We start from the raw sequence: 14949 nt of genomic DNA on the forward strand, positions 1-14949 counted from the left end.
AATAACCTGTGAATTTTGATGACGTATTTAATGACGATAATGCTTTTGTCGTACGATTCCGGAAAAAGAACAACAACAAGTATAACAGAAAGAATCTTACCTTGATTGTTTTTTATTTCAGCTAATTATATGTGTTTGTTTATCAATTGAACAATTTTACAAATGAGATACCAAGTTGTTTCACATTACAAAACACCAAAACCAGCTAACACATCAAATATGTAGATAATGATGATTAGAATGGAATGATTGATGGTTTTTTGATGAAAAAAATTAAGAAAAATATAGAGAAAAAAACGAATTATGAATTTATTTAAATATTTGGATCTCGATAATATTTTGGTGAGGATGATTCTTCAATCATAAATTTTATCTTCCAGATAAGAATCGTTTTTGTTGTATAAATTTCAAGGGCAACATAGAATTGTCGAAAAGAAATTACCACAATATTCTTGACATTAAAAATCAATTTTTTGAAAATTTGATTTCCGATGAGATCGTTGTAATGAAAGAACGTTGTTGAGAAACAAAAAGAACCTGAGAAACATAAACTTTGAACGAGTAGAATATTATTGTTATATAATAATGAGAGGAAAAAACAAATAAAGTAGTAAAAGTAAAAAAAAATCACTAATAACTTAAGTTTTTGCGCGCAACTCAATTCAACCAACTTTGACCAAATGAAAGAGAAAAAAAATCAAATTGACAACGAAAACATATTTAATACAATGAACATGTTTGTTTCGTTTTTTTGTTTTTGGTTGATTTGATATCTTTCTTTTTATTCGTCTTCTTTTTATTTTATTATTCATTTCTTTTTCTCGAATTCATTCCCCACATAATATTAATAATAATAAGAATGACGAAATTAAACATTTGGAACAAATCATACAGCGACGACAACAACGAATAGAATGGGAATGTGCGTTTGTGCGTGTGTGTTGTTGATTCCGGCAACAAATAGATATGGATTCTATACAGACATTGATCAAAACTTACTATATTGTTAAGCATATCTATTTGTTATGCTGCCAATTTAGTTTAGTAACAATGGTTTTCAACCATTTTACGTTCATGGTACGAAAATAGATATTTTTTCATATAATGCGTCAGTTTGCTAACTAGAATCAGGTCTCAAACTAGAATTTGAAAACATTTGGTTTTGTTTGTTTTGATCGTTGTTGTTGACGACTAGCTGTTTGTCAATATTTAAACAAAATTTTTTGTATGTGTAAGTAGTACATACAATGTATAATTCTTTGAATGTTTTTTTTTTTAATTTTCGATTCAAAATGATGGCGCCCACTATACTTAACAAAAATGTTTTCCAATATATTATGGTAGTGGCATTGAAAAAATGTAGAATGTTACAGAAGAATATTCTTATTTTAAAGAGTTCTTTTCTGTTATGTTTTATCAAAGAATTTTGTTTCTATGCTATCCATTTCTCTATCATACATGACTATGATAAAATGACATGCGTAAAAAAATGATATAAATTAATTAAATGATGACCATCCATCTTTCGTCTGGTTCTTCCCCGTAGTGCATTATGTAACAATTTTACATTTTTCTTATTATAATCTGATTTCAACAAAAAAAATCAAATAATTGATTTTTTCTAATAATTTTGTAAATTTCTAACCGATATTTTTGCTTGATTTCAACGATATTATTAATGATGGATGAATGATGATGATAACTGAGTGAAATCATTTAGTTAGTTTGTAGTCTATGTATATGTAATATTTGTAATTTTGATTAGTTATTTTGTTAGTCGATCGTAGATTGAATTCAGAATTCTTGAAACGTTTTAGAGGATTATGTTTTAATCACTATTTTCACGGGCGATTCTTGTTGTTGTTGTCGTTTGTATTATTTGATTCATGTTTTGGATTATTCATCATGATTGTAATACCGGGCAATAATGATTTCATTCAAGAGAATCTATAAATGATGAATGACCTTGATATCGTCAAATAACAACATAAAAATAAAAGCAACAGGAAAATAGATTAATATCAAGGTCATTTTTGACCGATTGCCTTTCCAGTTTTGTATTGATTCGAAATTTCTAATGAAAAAAATTATGATTTTCATTTGAAAAATATTGAAATCATGTACTTAATTCGCAATAAATTATTTGAAAAAATTTCCTATATTTTCAGATTAAGCAGTATTAAGAAAAAAATTATGAAATCAAAACAGCCAAAAAAATGATATTCCGAAAAAAACAAAGAAAAATTTTCATTCGTTTTTAGTCTATCATTTCAAAGATATTCCTATTTAGCAAAATTTAGATTTTCATTTCTGGTTATTGTTGTCGTTATATATGTGGAATCGATTCATGTCAGATAGAATCAAGAAAGAAGTGTATATGGTTATTTTTAGACACACACAAAAGAATATTAAACAACATCAAAAATGTTGTTGATGAAAACTTAACCAAAAACTGAAACAGTGATGATTTGAGAATAAATATTTTCATTTCTTTTCAATTTTTCAAGTAAGAAAAAATATTGACTATTAGTCAATTTAGATGAAAAAATATTGTAACATTAGTAAATAAGATATGTAAATGAAAGAAAAAAAACACTTTTCTAAGCACATCTCAGGTACATTGGAATCGATGACAAAATTTTTTTTCTACAGAATATCATTCTCTTAATTCTATCATCTGTCAAATCAAAATCCCAAAATAGAAAACCTATGAAAGATCAAGGAAGTATCACACCTAAACGTGAATATTTTATATGATAAAAGAAATAAATGAAGAAATAACATTACGTTCTTAAAACAATGATGAATGAAAGAATCTTGTGGATAAAAATAGATAATCCTAGTTTAGCATCATCAGCCTCTTTTTTTAGGATGATAATAATTAAATGACATACAATTTACAGAGAGGGAGAAAAAATAGAAAAAGAGAATTCAACAACAAAAACAGTATTGAATACAAGAATAGATTCTATTTTTATTACTCGAATTCATCACGAGTCATTTTCTGCAAAATAAAAAAAAAAACCGAAATAAATAATTTTCATTATCGCATTTCTTTTCATTCTTTTTGCATTCATTTATAAATAGTTATTTATGTGGAATTCGTCAACCGTCGTTATATTCAATTTACCGATTAATTTTTTAAACTGATCAATGATTTTCACAGCTCGATTGTCATTTTGACATTTGTAATTAAATTGGAAAAAAATAAACAATGAAGAGTTGATGGATTGAAAAAAAAATATAATGATGACATTTGGAATTTGATATGAAATGATTCATATTTGTGTTAATATTTTTTCTGGTTATCTACTTAGGAAAGTATTTCATTGTTTGATTGTGTAATTGGATCAAGATTTTATTCATGATAATCATTTGTTCATTTTTGGTTCATTCATTTTTTTTATAAGTACTAAATTATGAAATGTTGAAAATAAAGAAAAGGAAGGACAAAAAAAATATAATAAGAAACACCCATACAAAAATAAGAGAGAGAGCGAGAGATCTGATATGAAATTTTTTTATTTGAATTACAAATTCATTAAGAAAAGAAAAAACCTTGAAGATAAATATTATGTATCTGTTCAAAGAAAATGACGAAAAATTTTTTAAAATGATTATTATAAAGTGTGTGTGTGTGGGTGTATGTTTGCTTTCATTGAACCAAATCAATTGATGACATTAAAACGTAATCATCTTTTCATTCTATTATTACAAATCATCATCATCATCATATGTTTATTTGTAATTTTATTACAATGGAAAAAAAAGACAAAAAAAAATTGGATGAATATATTAATTCTGTGACCAAAAATCGGATTCACAAAAATTAAACTATATATTTTCCAACGTAAAGTAGAATAAAAACAACAAATTTTTTTTCCTGTTTATCAATTCTGGATTCTGAATATTTAGCACAATTATTATGGATGTTCAATAAATTCAAGCTCAACTAACGTTAAAGCAAATAAATTTGTCAGTATATGGAACCAAAATGAAAAGAAAAATGGTTTGTGATCATTACAGTTACAGAGAGAAGAAAATGTATGTCAGCTATTTGTGTTTTTATGAAAATTCCAAGAATTGACGACGGGTCCATCCTTTTTATCTCCGTTTTCAGTTTTTTTTTCGCCCCGTTTATTATATACGAATTTAGTTTCTGGGTTCATAAATTTCTTTCTTATAATTCGTTGTTATTTTGTTGTTGTTACCATATCTATCTTTAGATCCAAGAACTTTAATTTCATTCATCACTTGAATTGCTCCACTTTTTTGGATTCGAAAAAATAGACGAAATTTCATAACATTTTTTTTTTCTTCTTTGCAAACCAACTACTGTCAAGGCTCAAGTAATTATAAAAATTCTAATCAAATGGCATTAAATATTTGTATAAAACATATAGGTTTGCTCAAAAGATATCGAAAAAAAAATTCCATGAACATTGAAAAGTTTCCTGAAAGCAAAACATTTCAATGATGCGTTGGTGGATAAAAAAAAGGAATCTTCAATGCCACGACTTTGGATTTATTTTTGCCTTTTATTTCATTCTTTTTATTTTATCCATCAAGTATTTTTTTACAATTCTGCTCCATTTTTTTTCTCTGATTTTCAACAAATTCAAACACTAGTAGGTTGTGTATGCGTGTGTATGTGATGACTCAAATTCAACCTAGTTTTTTTTACTATCATTTCGATCAATAAAATGTGATGGCTATGTTTGTCTGGATTCTATTTTAAGAACAGCGACCTAACCAAATGAAAAAAACAACTATCAAGCATGGGCAAAAGAGAAAAATGATAATAGAAATTGGTGAAATTCGGTCCCAAAACAATGTTAGACTTTAGCACTCCACATCCATATTCAATCTTAGCCTATTTTGAATTATAATTCGGGTTTTGACTTTTATACACAACACATATAGATCTATAAATTTTATCAGTTAGAATTTTTTTTCTTTACACACACACACACACACTGTTCGCATATTCGAATATTGTACCGAAAGGGAAGAAGAAAATGGAAAAATAAAACCTAGATAGAATCGACCATATAGATTACACGCGCAGGATTCGATACAGAATTTTCCCTTTTCTTCTTTTTTTTTTTTTTTTGGTCTGTCACAATGTCGGTTCATGGAACCTACATACGGATCATCATCATCATCATCATATGGTGGGGGTGTTTGATTCTATTTTTAGAATTTTCTGATTTTCAATTCTTTGGAACACGACGGCGACTGATTGTTTGTTGGGCGTAGGTCATCAGAGTGTTGCAAAAATGACTTGACTAACTACTTTTTTTTCACTGCAAAATTTTGATTAAATTAGATCATCCTTTATTGATCGGACTCATATAGAAACAGAAAACTTATTTTTGTTCCAATTAACTTTATTTATAATTTTCCAAAAACCTAAACTTGAAAAGAAATTCAAGAATAAATGTTTTGCAATGTAAATCTTGTGAGCTGGTTTTTCTTGTGATAGTTGATTATTTAAGAATTCTGGAACATTTACAGGCCCTTATGAATTAAAGTCTTATGATTCACATAATTTAAAAAAACAAGCTAAAGAAAAGAAAATCAGAATATTGGTACTGCGCCGTAGATTGCTATTTTCCTTTTTTTTCTGGTTGTGTTTGTTGTATATTATGAAGATGATGATGTGAATCTAAATTTAGAAACAGCCAATATAATAATTCAAAGTTTGGTTACATAGAGAAAAATATACAGAGAATAACATTTATTCATTTAGTTGAATTTGGAAAAATGGCAATGTGGAAGTTTCTTCTTTCATTGTTTTTGTTTCTGGAACTGAATCACTGATCTTGCGCTTCATCTATCTACGGGTCTCTGTAACTATGGTATTATAAAGTTTGTTAGATAAGTCATGATTTTAATAATGAATTTCTATTTTTTCCGGTTATCTATTTTATTATTATTATTAGCTTATTGTTTTCTAGTGGTTAAAAATAACCAGAATTTGTCCAGAACCTTTTTTTATTTGCAAAATTCATTATTAAAACACCGTAAAAGGAAAACATTGTTAGCAGTTAGGTCAGCTATTTTTAAGTTTGATGGTTGCTAAAAATAATTCTCAAACATAAAAGATCAACAAGAAATGGATAAACATCTTGAAAAAACATCGACAGGAAAAAAAACTGATGAACGTCATTAAGTCGTCATTAATGTCGACGATAACGGAAGAACAAAACTGAAAATACATTTACATTGATAGCTGGGTCAGAGTTGTTTATCGATCTAAAAATAACAAAAATTTTATCACATCAAACATCCTATTAGAATTCTTGTTAATGAAAAACGAATAATTCAAAATATTCTTCAAAAAAAAAAAATTTTCCACTCATACTCAATGAACTGATGGTCAAATAGAAAAAATGAAAATAATCAGATCTTGTTGAGTTAAAATAGAAACAAAGTTTTTTATTTCATTCTGTCAAAAATAATTCTGTAACAATGAGAATTTCATTCATTTTTAGTGATCATTCTCAAATTTCAAGATGGCCGTAAGATAGAGCCAACAAGAGAAAAAATTTCCAAGAAAAATTTTAGGATTTTATTCTTTAAGTAATGTTTTTCTTTCTTTTTTTTTTTGAAATAAGATTTTTTTTACTCGTAATCGGATTTACGGTGTTTCAGGATACAAAAACGAACAGAAAATATTAGATGTCTTAACTTTTTGGATTATTATCATTATATTTGGTATGAAATAAAAATCAAAACATCATTAAGCAGATATTCTTCATTCAAAAAAAGATTTTCTTCAGATAAAAAATCTATTATTATTAACAAATTTCTACGGTTGATTTTCAATTATTATATTAATAAAATGAATCTAAATTAGATTCAAAAGACTAGAAAAGAAAAAGCTATTTGTTTATATATATAGAAATTACAAATCCAAATGTTGAATATTTTTTACAGCATCATCTGATGGTGGTGGCTGAATATTCCATCTTCCATGTTTATCGTGATTATTTAATTTTCGTTCATCAAAATCAACATCGATTTGTAATGAACTTTTTTCGTCATTATTTGAATCCACTTTATCCGATTGTTCCGTATCGCTTACGTATAATGGATCACCAACATAATGTGTTGGTGAAACAATCAAATGTCTTAAGCTTAGGGCATTTAGTTTTTCTTCATTTTTTATATGAAACATTTTAGTTAATGTTTCATTAATATGTGAACCATACATAATTGGTAAAAATTCATCAACCGGTATCATACGATTTGTTGGATTTGATAGTAATAATTTTTCAATACCATTTCGAGTTAATAAATAACCAATTGTCCAATATGAATAACGTGGTCGCACAAATAAATCATCTATAATTTCTTCTTTATCATATTCACCATCATTTAGTTTTCGTCCTAAATAAAGAAAATCATATTCATTCGATAATTTTTCAAAGCGATCCAAAATTTGTAACCATTGTGAACGAAAATTCCAATCGAAACGAACATCATCTTCAAGCACAATTATCTATAAAATAGAAAAAATTGAAGATTTATCAAACAATAAATAAACTTACTTTAGAATAGTTTTCTCGGTGAGCTTCTTCCCAAATTCGAAAATGAGAAAGAAAGCAACCAATTTCACCAAATGTTATTGGCCTTTTATGATATGGATCAACATAACCATCAAGGGCACGGATTCCATGTTTTCGAAGAAATTCTTCACTCAATTCTTTACCATCAGTTGCCATTTTAAATTTAGCCCTGATACCTAACAGATTCAGACATTGTTCCATTCTTTTACGACGTTCAGGTCGTCGTGCAAGATTTACTACAAAGATTTGATCAACACCCAATGTATCAAAATTTTCTCTCCGTTCAACATATTGTTCCAATGATGATGATATTGGAAATGATGGTCCTTCTATTAATGATTCTAGCTCTAAATCGATTAAAGTTTGCCGTGTTAGCTCATAAGAGTATTTATTTTCAATAATAGGCAATGGTAACCAGCCCCAAATTTCACTATTATCTACATATAACTCGATTCCATTTAATGTAGCCGATTTAGCAAATGCGATTATATCATCATAAGGAATTTTCCATGAACTAGTCTGTTGCTCATCGATAAGCTGCTGTATTTCTAACGGATCAAATGTCAATAGCCTTGATGCAGTTCTTCGTAAATTGATAAATACACAACTATACACCATAGGAACAGAAAATTTTCCAGGTTGTTTACGTTCCAATATTGGCAGATAATCATCCGAACGTATATAATAACCGGTATCATCCATTCCGGCCCAAAAATTTGAGTATGTGTTGAATGATTTAAGCATCGGGGCAATGACCACCTGATCCGATGAGGTAATATTACGAAATACCATTGGATTGGTCAGGATAACATCGGCATCGAGAAAAATGAGCCAATCAGCCCATATTAAAAATGATTGATATAATTCAAAATTTTTATAATCAATCAAACGACTATAATGATCTTTATTCCAATACGTGACTGAATTAAGAGAATCCATCGTCAATCGAATATTGACAATCGACAGTTCAATATCATTGTAAACATCTTCATTTTCACGCAACCATCGTTTCAACATTCGAATTGTCTGTTCATTTAATCGGATATGTTCGTCCAATATGGCATCAATATCATCAGGTTCTCTATATAAAGGATCATTTGATTCATCATAGAATATTCTTTCAGTGATCAACTTTATTCTGATACGACTTTTTGTATATTTTTGTGATTCAATAGAGCCAAGACAATGAGGTAAAAATTGTGCTTTATTATACGGATGAATTAATAGAACAATTTGAATGGTAGGTAAAAGATATTCGTTTGTTGTTGTTGACGTTTCATGATACGACGAAATTAATTCAAATTGATTCAAAACAGTAATTAATAATGATAAACGACAAATCCGGTTCACGACAAACATTTTGATATGATGAGTCTTCAAATACAAATCAACTAAATCCAAGACTTAAGCTGAATCCAATTGAAAATGGATAATCCATATGTAATAAAAAAGAAGATATTACCAGACTAGATTACAGAAAATGGGCGGTCACCCTTCACAAAGAAAAAATATCCGAAATGTAAACATTTATCGTTTCATTTAATTCATATATGCCTATCAAGACTTCATTTTACATGCAAACAACATGGACCACATGACAAGACCGATTCGGTCTAAATAGTCATCGATTGTCATTTGTTCTTGGTCACATCACTCCTTTTTTGTTATTGTATGAAAAAAATTTTAAATAAAATATTTAATCAACAAAACCAAAAAAAAAACCACCGATTACGACCAATATAATGTGAATTGCTCAAGGTAACCGATGGTGCAAATTTGTGGTCATGTTTTGATTTTTTTTCAATTTCGATAGTTAGATCTGCAAACTAAATAATTTTCAATTCTAACATAATTTGTGATAATTGTAAAAAATGGCTGACAATAATGAAAATTTTCATGGCTCATCAATGTCCGTCATAAATGATCGTATTGTTAATAATGTACCGCTGTTTGGCTCATCTATACCCGGACAAAATCATTCCTCTAACATTGAATTTGTCTATACGGATACTGATCAACATTTGAATGAAATTGCCGAACTTTATAGCTATGGTGAAGATGTTGATTTTTTACCAAATCGATTCGCATTTGAAGAGTTAATGGAAGATTATGGTTATCCATTAAAATGGACCCATATGTCTGAAGATCAAAAACATCGTGCTATCGAAAGAATGGCAGAAGGTATTGAATTTACTGATCGTACCAATAGAATTCGCGCTATTCGTGGCTTACTGTATTTATGTCAAGGAAATTTTGGCGATTGTCTGATCATTGATGAGCAGCCTAAATATGCAAGAAAAAATATATTTCATCTTTATGATTATGGTCTTTTTCCGATGTTTATCCAATTGATTTATTATGAAATTGAACATTCTATGAAATTAAATGAATCATCGCAACCAGTAACCACAATTACTTTGACGACAAATACAGCTTGCCATGCAAACGTTGCTTTACGATTATTATTCAATATTGTCTATTTATTTGTTCAGGAAATGTCCATCGAATGCAGTGAAAGTGATACCGATTACCATAGAAAATTGCGTGAACAATTTAAAGAAGAATTGATGCAGCCGATTTGTGGTGAAATTCTGCCAATATCATTATTAGATATCATTGTTAAACATTGTAACGGTCAAGGACCGCCAAATTTTCAGACGAAGAAAACATTATTGTTACTTTGGAAAGTTTTGCTATTAACATTGGGTGGACATGATGAGTTGCTTCAATTGAAAAATCATTACCGTAAGCGTGCTGGTCTTAAACCTGTGCCGGATGATACGTTAGAAGTTACCCGACGAATGTTTCCAACATCACCGCCACCTACTGCTAGTGAAATGGTTGATTCGCAAAATCAACGCAAGATGAATCGTCCATTCAAAAGACAAACAGTTGTGAAACAAAGTTCATTTGGTGATGAATCATATACAGCATCTACAAATTTCAATGGGGATGAATCTAATGCAAATGGTGAAGATGACATTCTTAATGATGATGCTTTTGAACCTCCCAATGATAATGATGGTAATTCTAACGATGCAAACGGAAATTCTGATCAGAAAGACCCGATTTATGATTCACCAGCAACACCAAGACCATCAACACAGAATGGCGGTTCACCTCGATCATCTAGTCCTGTACCTGATGGCTTACATAATAATGATCGGCGTACAGAATTGAATAATCTACGTGCAGCTTTAATGATTTCAAAAGGTCTTCCTTGGCAAACAAAAGTGCGGCAAAAAGATATTGAACAATTTTTTAATCAAGTAAGGCAAAAATTCCTGAAATATAATCTTCCGGATGATTATACGACAACAGCTGGTTTGCCATCACCAATTCTTGAAAGTATTGAAGTATTACGAAAGCATTTATACATATCGTTAAGTGAAATGCAAATTAAACGTGAAGATGAAATTGCTCGTTATCCATTAACAATGAAAGAATTAGATGATGAATCATGTAATTCATATGCTGAACAGCTATATCGAACAATGTTGCCAAATCTACCACAATATCTAATTGCATTGTTGAAATTATTACTCGGTTCAGTATCAAACTTGAAATCAAAAAATGATACCCATATTGTATTGGCCGATATAATTCCACCAGAACCACCAATCAATACAACACAATCAATAAAAATGAAAATCGATGTGAATAGACATCTAGAAATAATAATCAAAGCCATTTCTGGTATAATGATTTTAATGTTGAAGCATTACAAAATTAATCACATCTATCAATTCGAATACATATGTCAACAATTGATGTTTGCCAATTGTATACCTTTAATAATCAAATTTTTATCACAAGAAATGACAGAATTTGTACAATCAAAAAATAATATACCAGTATTGGATTTTCCAGCTTGTGTGATTGGTGAACAGCCAGAGCTTACATCCGATACGATTGAATTGTTGTCCGAAACGCAACCATATAGTTGGCGTAATATGTTTTCATCGATAAATCTTCTTCGAATACTGAATAAATTGACTAAATGGAAAAATTGTCGTATTATAATGTTGGTCTTATTTAAATCATCACAACCATTAAAACGAGCATTACGTGTACGACATTCAATGTTTCAGCTTTATGTATTAAAATTGTTAAAAATACAGGCTAAATTTTTAGGAAGACAATGGCGTAAATCGAACATGAAAACAATGTCAGATATTTATGCCAAAGTTAGACATCGATTGTAAGTTGTTTATTTTCCGTTGTTTCTTTTAAATTTATTTTTTGTATTTTTTTAGAAATGATGATTGGGCGTTCGCCAATGATGTGGATACCAAGTCCATCTATGTACAAACGGAAGAATTTTTTCTGCAAGCAAATATTAATCGTTTCCATCATCGTCGCTATGAAAAACCATATCCAAATAATATAAATTTAGTAATAGCATCACAACAACAAACTTCATTTTCCCAACCAACGTCTGGTCATTTTAACGGTGGCGTTAGATTGAATGATTATATATCTAATGGATTAAACGGATCAGTAACAAGTCCATCGGCTACAGGTATGGCTAATAATTTTTTCGATTCAAACATAACGACAACGGAAAATCAAGTAACTAATGCACAACAACAATCCATTAATCCAGCGCTTTTATCGATTGCCGAAGCTGATCTTTTACAACCAGTGGACAATAATTTACTTTCAGTGCTAAGCAAAGAAATACGATTGAGCAAAGAATTCAAAAAGAATTATGAAATATGGCTTGAACGTGAAGTATTTCGATACGAAATTAATTGGGATGAATTATTGGATGATCCAAGTGGTGCATCGATTGATAAAAATTTTCTGGATTTTATTACTGATAAATCAGATATTAGTACCGTACGGCCGCAAAAACAATCATCGGAGATTTTAGTAACTGCAGCCAAAACGAATGAATGATTCAATTAAAGCTTCACCAACTTTTTACCTAATTTCCGGCTCGGCTGGCATCTGTTTTTCTTTTTTAATTTTTTCTAATTGCAAAAATGTTCAAATCAATTGTCGATTTTCCGCCAACAGTAGATGGCGACACATTTTTCAATGTAATGTTTTTTACACATTTATTTTATTTTCGTTCGATTCATTGCGAAGTCTGCTTGCATTCGAATTTTATTTCTTTGTTTTTCTAATTTTTTTTTTCTGTATGTAATAAAAAACTTTGAATCACGAATGTTTGATAATAATTATTTCAGCCGTCAGGTTTATTTTGATCATCCAGAATTAGCTGTTAATTATGATATTACGGAATCCGATGACGAAAATCCTTCTGTAACTATTATACAAAAATATGATTCTGATGAATCAGGTGTTGTTTGGGATGCCGCAATATTATTGGCCAAATATCTCGAATATGATTGTCATTGTCATGGACAATCAATGGTAAATCTGAACGTAATTGAACTTGGTTCAGGTACCGGCTTCGTTGGAATATGGTGTGCTGCGATGGGTGCATCAGTCATGTTGACTGATCTTCAGGCTGGCATTCCTTTGATTAAATTAAACATGGTTGGAAATTCATCATTATTTAAAGATGAAGAAAATGTTCTAGTTAAATCATTCGATTGGTTCGACCGATCAGAATTTCAATGGGAATTTTTGCGCTGGAAAACACTTGATGAAATTGATTATATTCTCATATCGGATTGTCTTTATTATGAACAAGGAATGATAGCCCTTGTTCAATTTATCAAGTGGACATTCGAAACATTGATCAGCCGACAAAGTCACACTCGTCTACGAATTCTGATCTCTTATGAGGATCGTCATGAAAAAATGCAAATTTGCAATGATTTTTTCCAAGTAAGTATTGATGACCATTACGACTACTTATAATGATATTTTTTACTCAATAGAAATTGAATCAATTCAAGCACTTAAAATGCGAAACCATAACCAATGAACAGCTACATCCTGATTATCGATCGAATGATTTGCATTTATTAAGAATTACATATGCTACTGAATGTTGAAATACGATAGCAGTTAATAGTTTCATGGTATTTCTATTGATACCCGGCTTGGATTGTTTCCATTTCAAAAAAATGACAATTGTTTGGCCCAGTCATTTGGAAACCACAAGTTTTTATTACCCGTATTTCCATTATGTTCTATTATTTCAATTATTTCGCTTCAATCACATGATTAATTACTCATCTGTTATGATAACTTGGCTTCTGTGATTTCATTCATCAAGTTTCAATATCAACAAAAAATAAAGATACATCTAAGTTTCATTTTATTTGATTTTTTTTCGTACTTGAACTATCATTTTGTTTGACATGAATTTTGTTTGTACACATTTGCCATTGTCTTGTAAAAAAGATTCAACATCATTTTAATGCAGTATTGTAGACAGAAAAAATAACATTGATTTGATTGTGTTTTAATCATGTGAGTTTGTGTATGTTTGTATGATTGAATTGAAACATCTTATTAAATATCGAATTGATATGATATGATTTTTTTTTCTTAGCATAAACTTTATTTGCATTCGATAATTTCATCATCATCATGTGAATTCGAACATCTTGTTTCACATGGAATGTATCTTTCTACTGTGAATTCCAGGATGAAACTTTTTTTCTCATTTTGAATGTCATATTACAGTGAACGATTTTTTTTCTAAATATATCAATATCTGGTGTTTGGTTGGTTTTTTTCTTCTTCACTCATGACATGTGTTCAAATTGTATACATAGTTTTTTTCTATTTATGATCAAAAAAATCTAAATTTTTTTTATCGAATATAAATCATATAAAACGATGTGATCTATCTACATCTATATGGTTTTCATTTCATCACGTAGGCTACTGTTATTCGTATCGAACCGTAATCCAAACAAATGAACCACGTGATTGATGGTTTTTTTTCTATTTCACTTTTTCGTAATGATAAATTATTTCTTTCCAAATTTTTCACTTATCACATCACATGTTGATAGAATTGAATCTTTTCCTATCTTATTTCAGGCAAACAATTCTTTCCTTGATCCAATTTTTTCTTTTTTCGAATGCATTTTAGGTTTATATAAAACATTTGATTTGTTTGTTATTTTTTTTTCTAATTCCTAGGATACAATATAATAGGATTATTATTGCTTTGATAGATTGTTTTGAAAATCATAAAAAAAACTTTATGAAATTCAAACATAACTGATATCTGAATCTAATGATCGTGTTGTTATAAACAACCAACAACAACAACAACAAAACATTCCATTTCAAGTTTATTTGAAAAAAAATGTTTTCCTAAAAAAAGAAAAACAAAATTGTCTTCAAAGTTTGTCTTTTTTTCATTTCAGAATTATTATTTTGCATCATATTTTTATCTAATCAATTAAAAACGATTGGGACTAAGTCAAATCATCAGCGA

The 14949-nt window shown here is 29.2% G+C and overlaps 3 protein-coding genes across 6 annotated transcripts; 2 read left to right on the plus strand and 1 right to left on the minus strand.

Annotated features, from left to right (window-relative positions):
- Nucleotides 1-4967: 4967 nt before the first annotated feature.
- On the minus strand, nt 4968-9080 carry LOC113792153 (glycosyltransferase 25 family member). The gene is made up of 2 exons (XM_027342059.2): nt 7557-9080; nt 4968-7507 (listed from the first exon to the last, which is right to left on the minus strand). Exons 1-2 carry the CDS (start codon nt 8931-8933, stop codon nt 6911-6913), a joined length of 1974 nt encoding a protein of 657 aa, XP_027197860.2. The 5' UTR covers nt 8934-9080; the 3' UTR covers nt 4968-6910.
- Nucleotides 9081-9219: 139 nt separating this feature from the next.
- Strip (striatin interacting protein) lies at nt 9220-12747 on the plus strand. Of its 4 annotated transcripts, none has more exons than XM_075823352.1 (3): nt 9220-9332; nt 9388-11775; nt 11831-12747. In XM_075823352.1, exons 2-3 carry the CDS (start codon nt 9446-9448, stop codon nt 12474-12476), a joined length of 2976 nt encoding a protein of 991 aa, XP_075679467.1. In that variant the 5' UTR covers nt 9220-9332; nt 9388-9445; the 3' UTR covers nt 12477-12747. The 4 variants fall into 4 exon arrangements, with proteins under 4 accessions (XP_075679467.1, XP_027197859.2, XP_075679468.1 ...); XM_027342058.2 differs by having other exon boundaries at nt 9221-9332; nt 9392-11775; XM_075823353.1 differs by having other exon boundaries at nt 9281-11775; nt 11831-12096; nt 12181-12747.
- Nucleotides 12747-13815, plus strand: LOC113792154 (protein N-lysine methyltransferase METTL21D-like). Its single transcript, XM_027342060.2, has 2 exons — nt 12747-13376; nt 13430-13815. The coding sequence occupies exons 1-2, from the start codon at nt 12747-12749 to the stop codon at nt 13544-13546; spliced, it is 747 nt and encodes a 248-aa protein (XP_027197861.2). The 3' UTR covers nt 13547-13815.
- The last annotated feature ends 1134 nt before the right edge of the window (nt 13816-14949 follow it).

The sequence above is a fragment of the Dermatophagoides pteronyssinus genome, unplaced genomic scaffold (genome assembly GCF_027571235.1).
Source record: "Dermatophagoides pteronyssinus isolate colony J.1.1.1.1 unplaced genomic scaffold, Derpt_VIB-CSIC_2022.12 sq0026, whole genome shotgun sequence".
NCBI lineage: Eukaryota > Metazoa > Arthropoda > Arachnida > Sarcoptiformes > Pyroglyphidae > Dermatophagoides > Dermatophagoides pteronyssinus.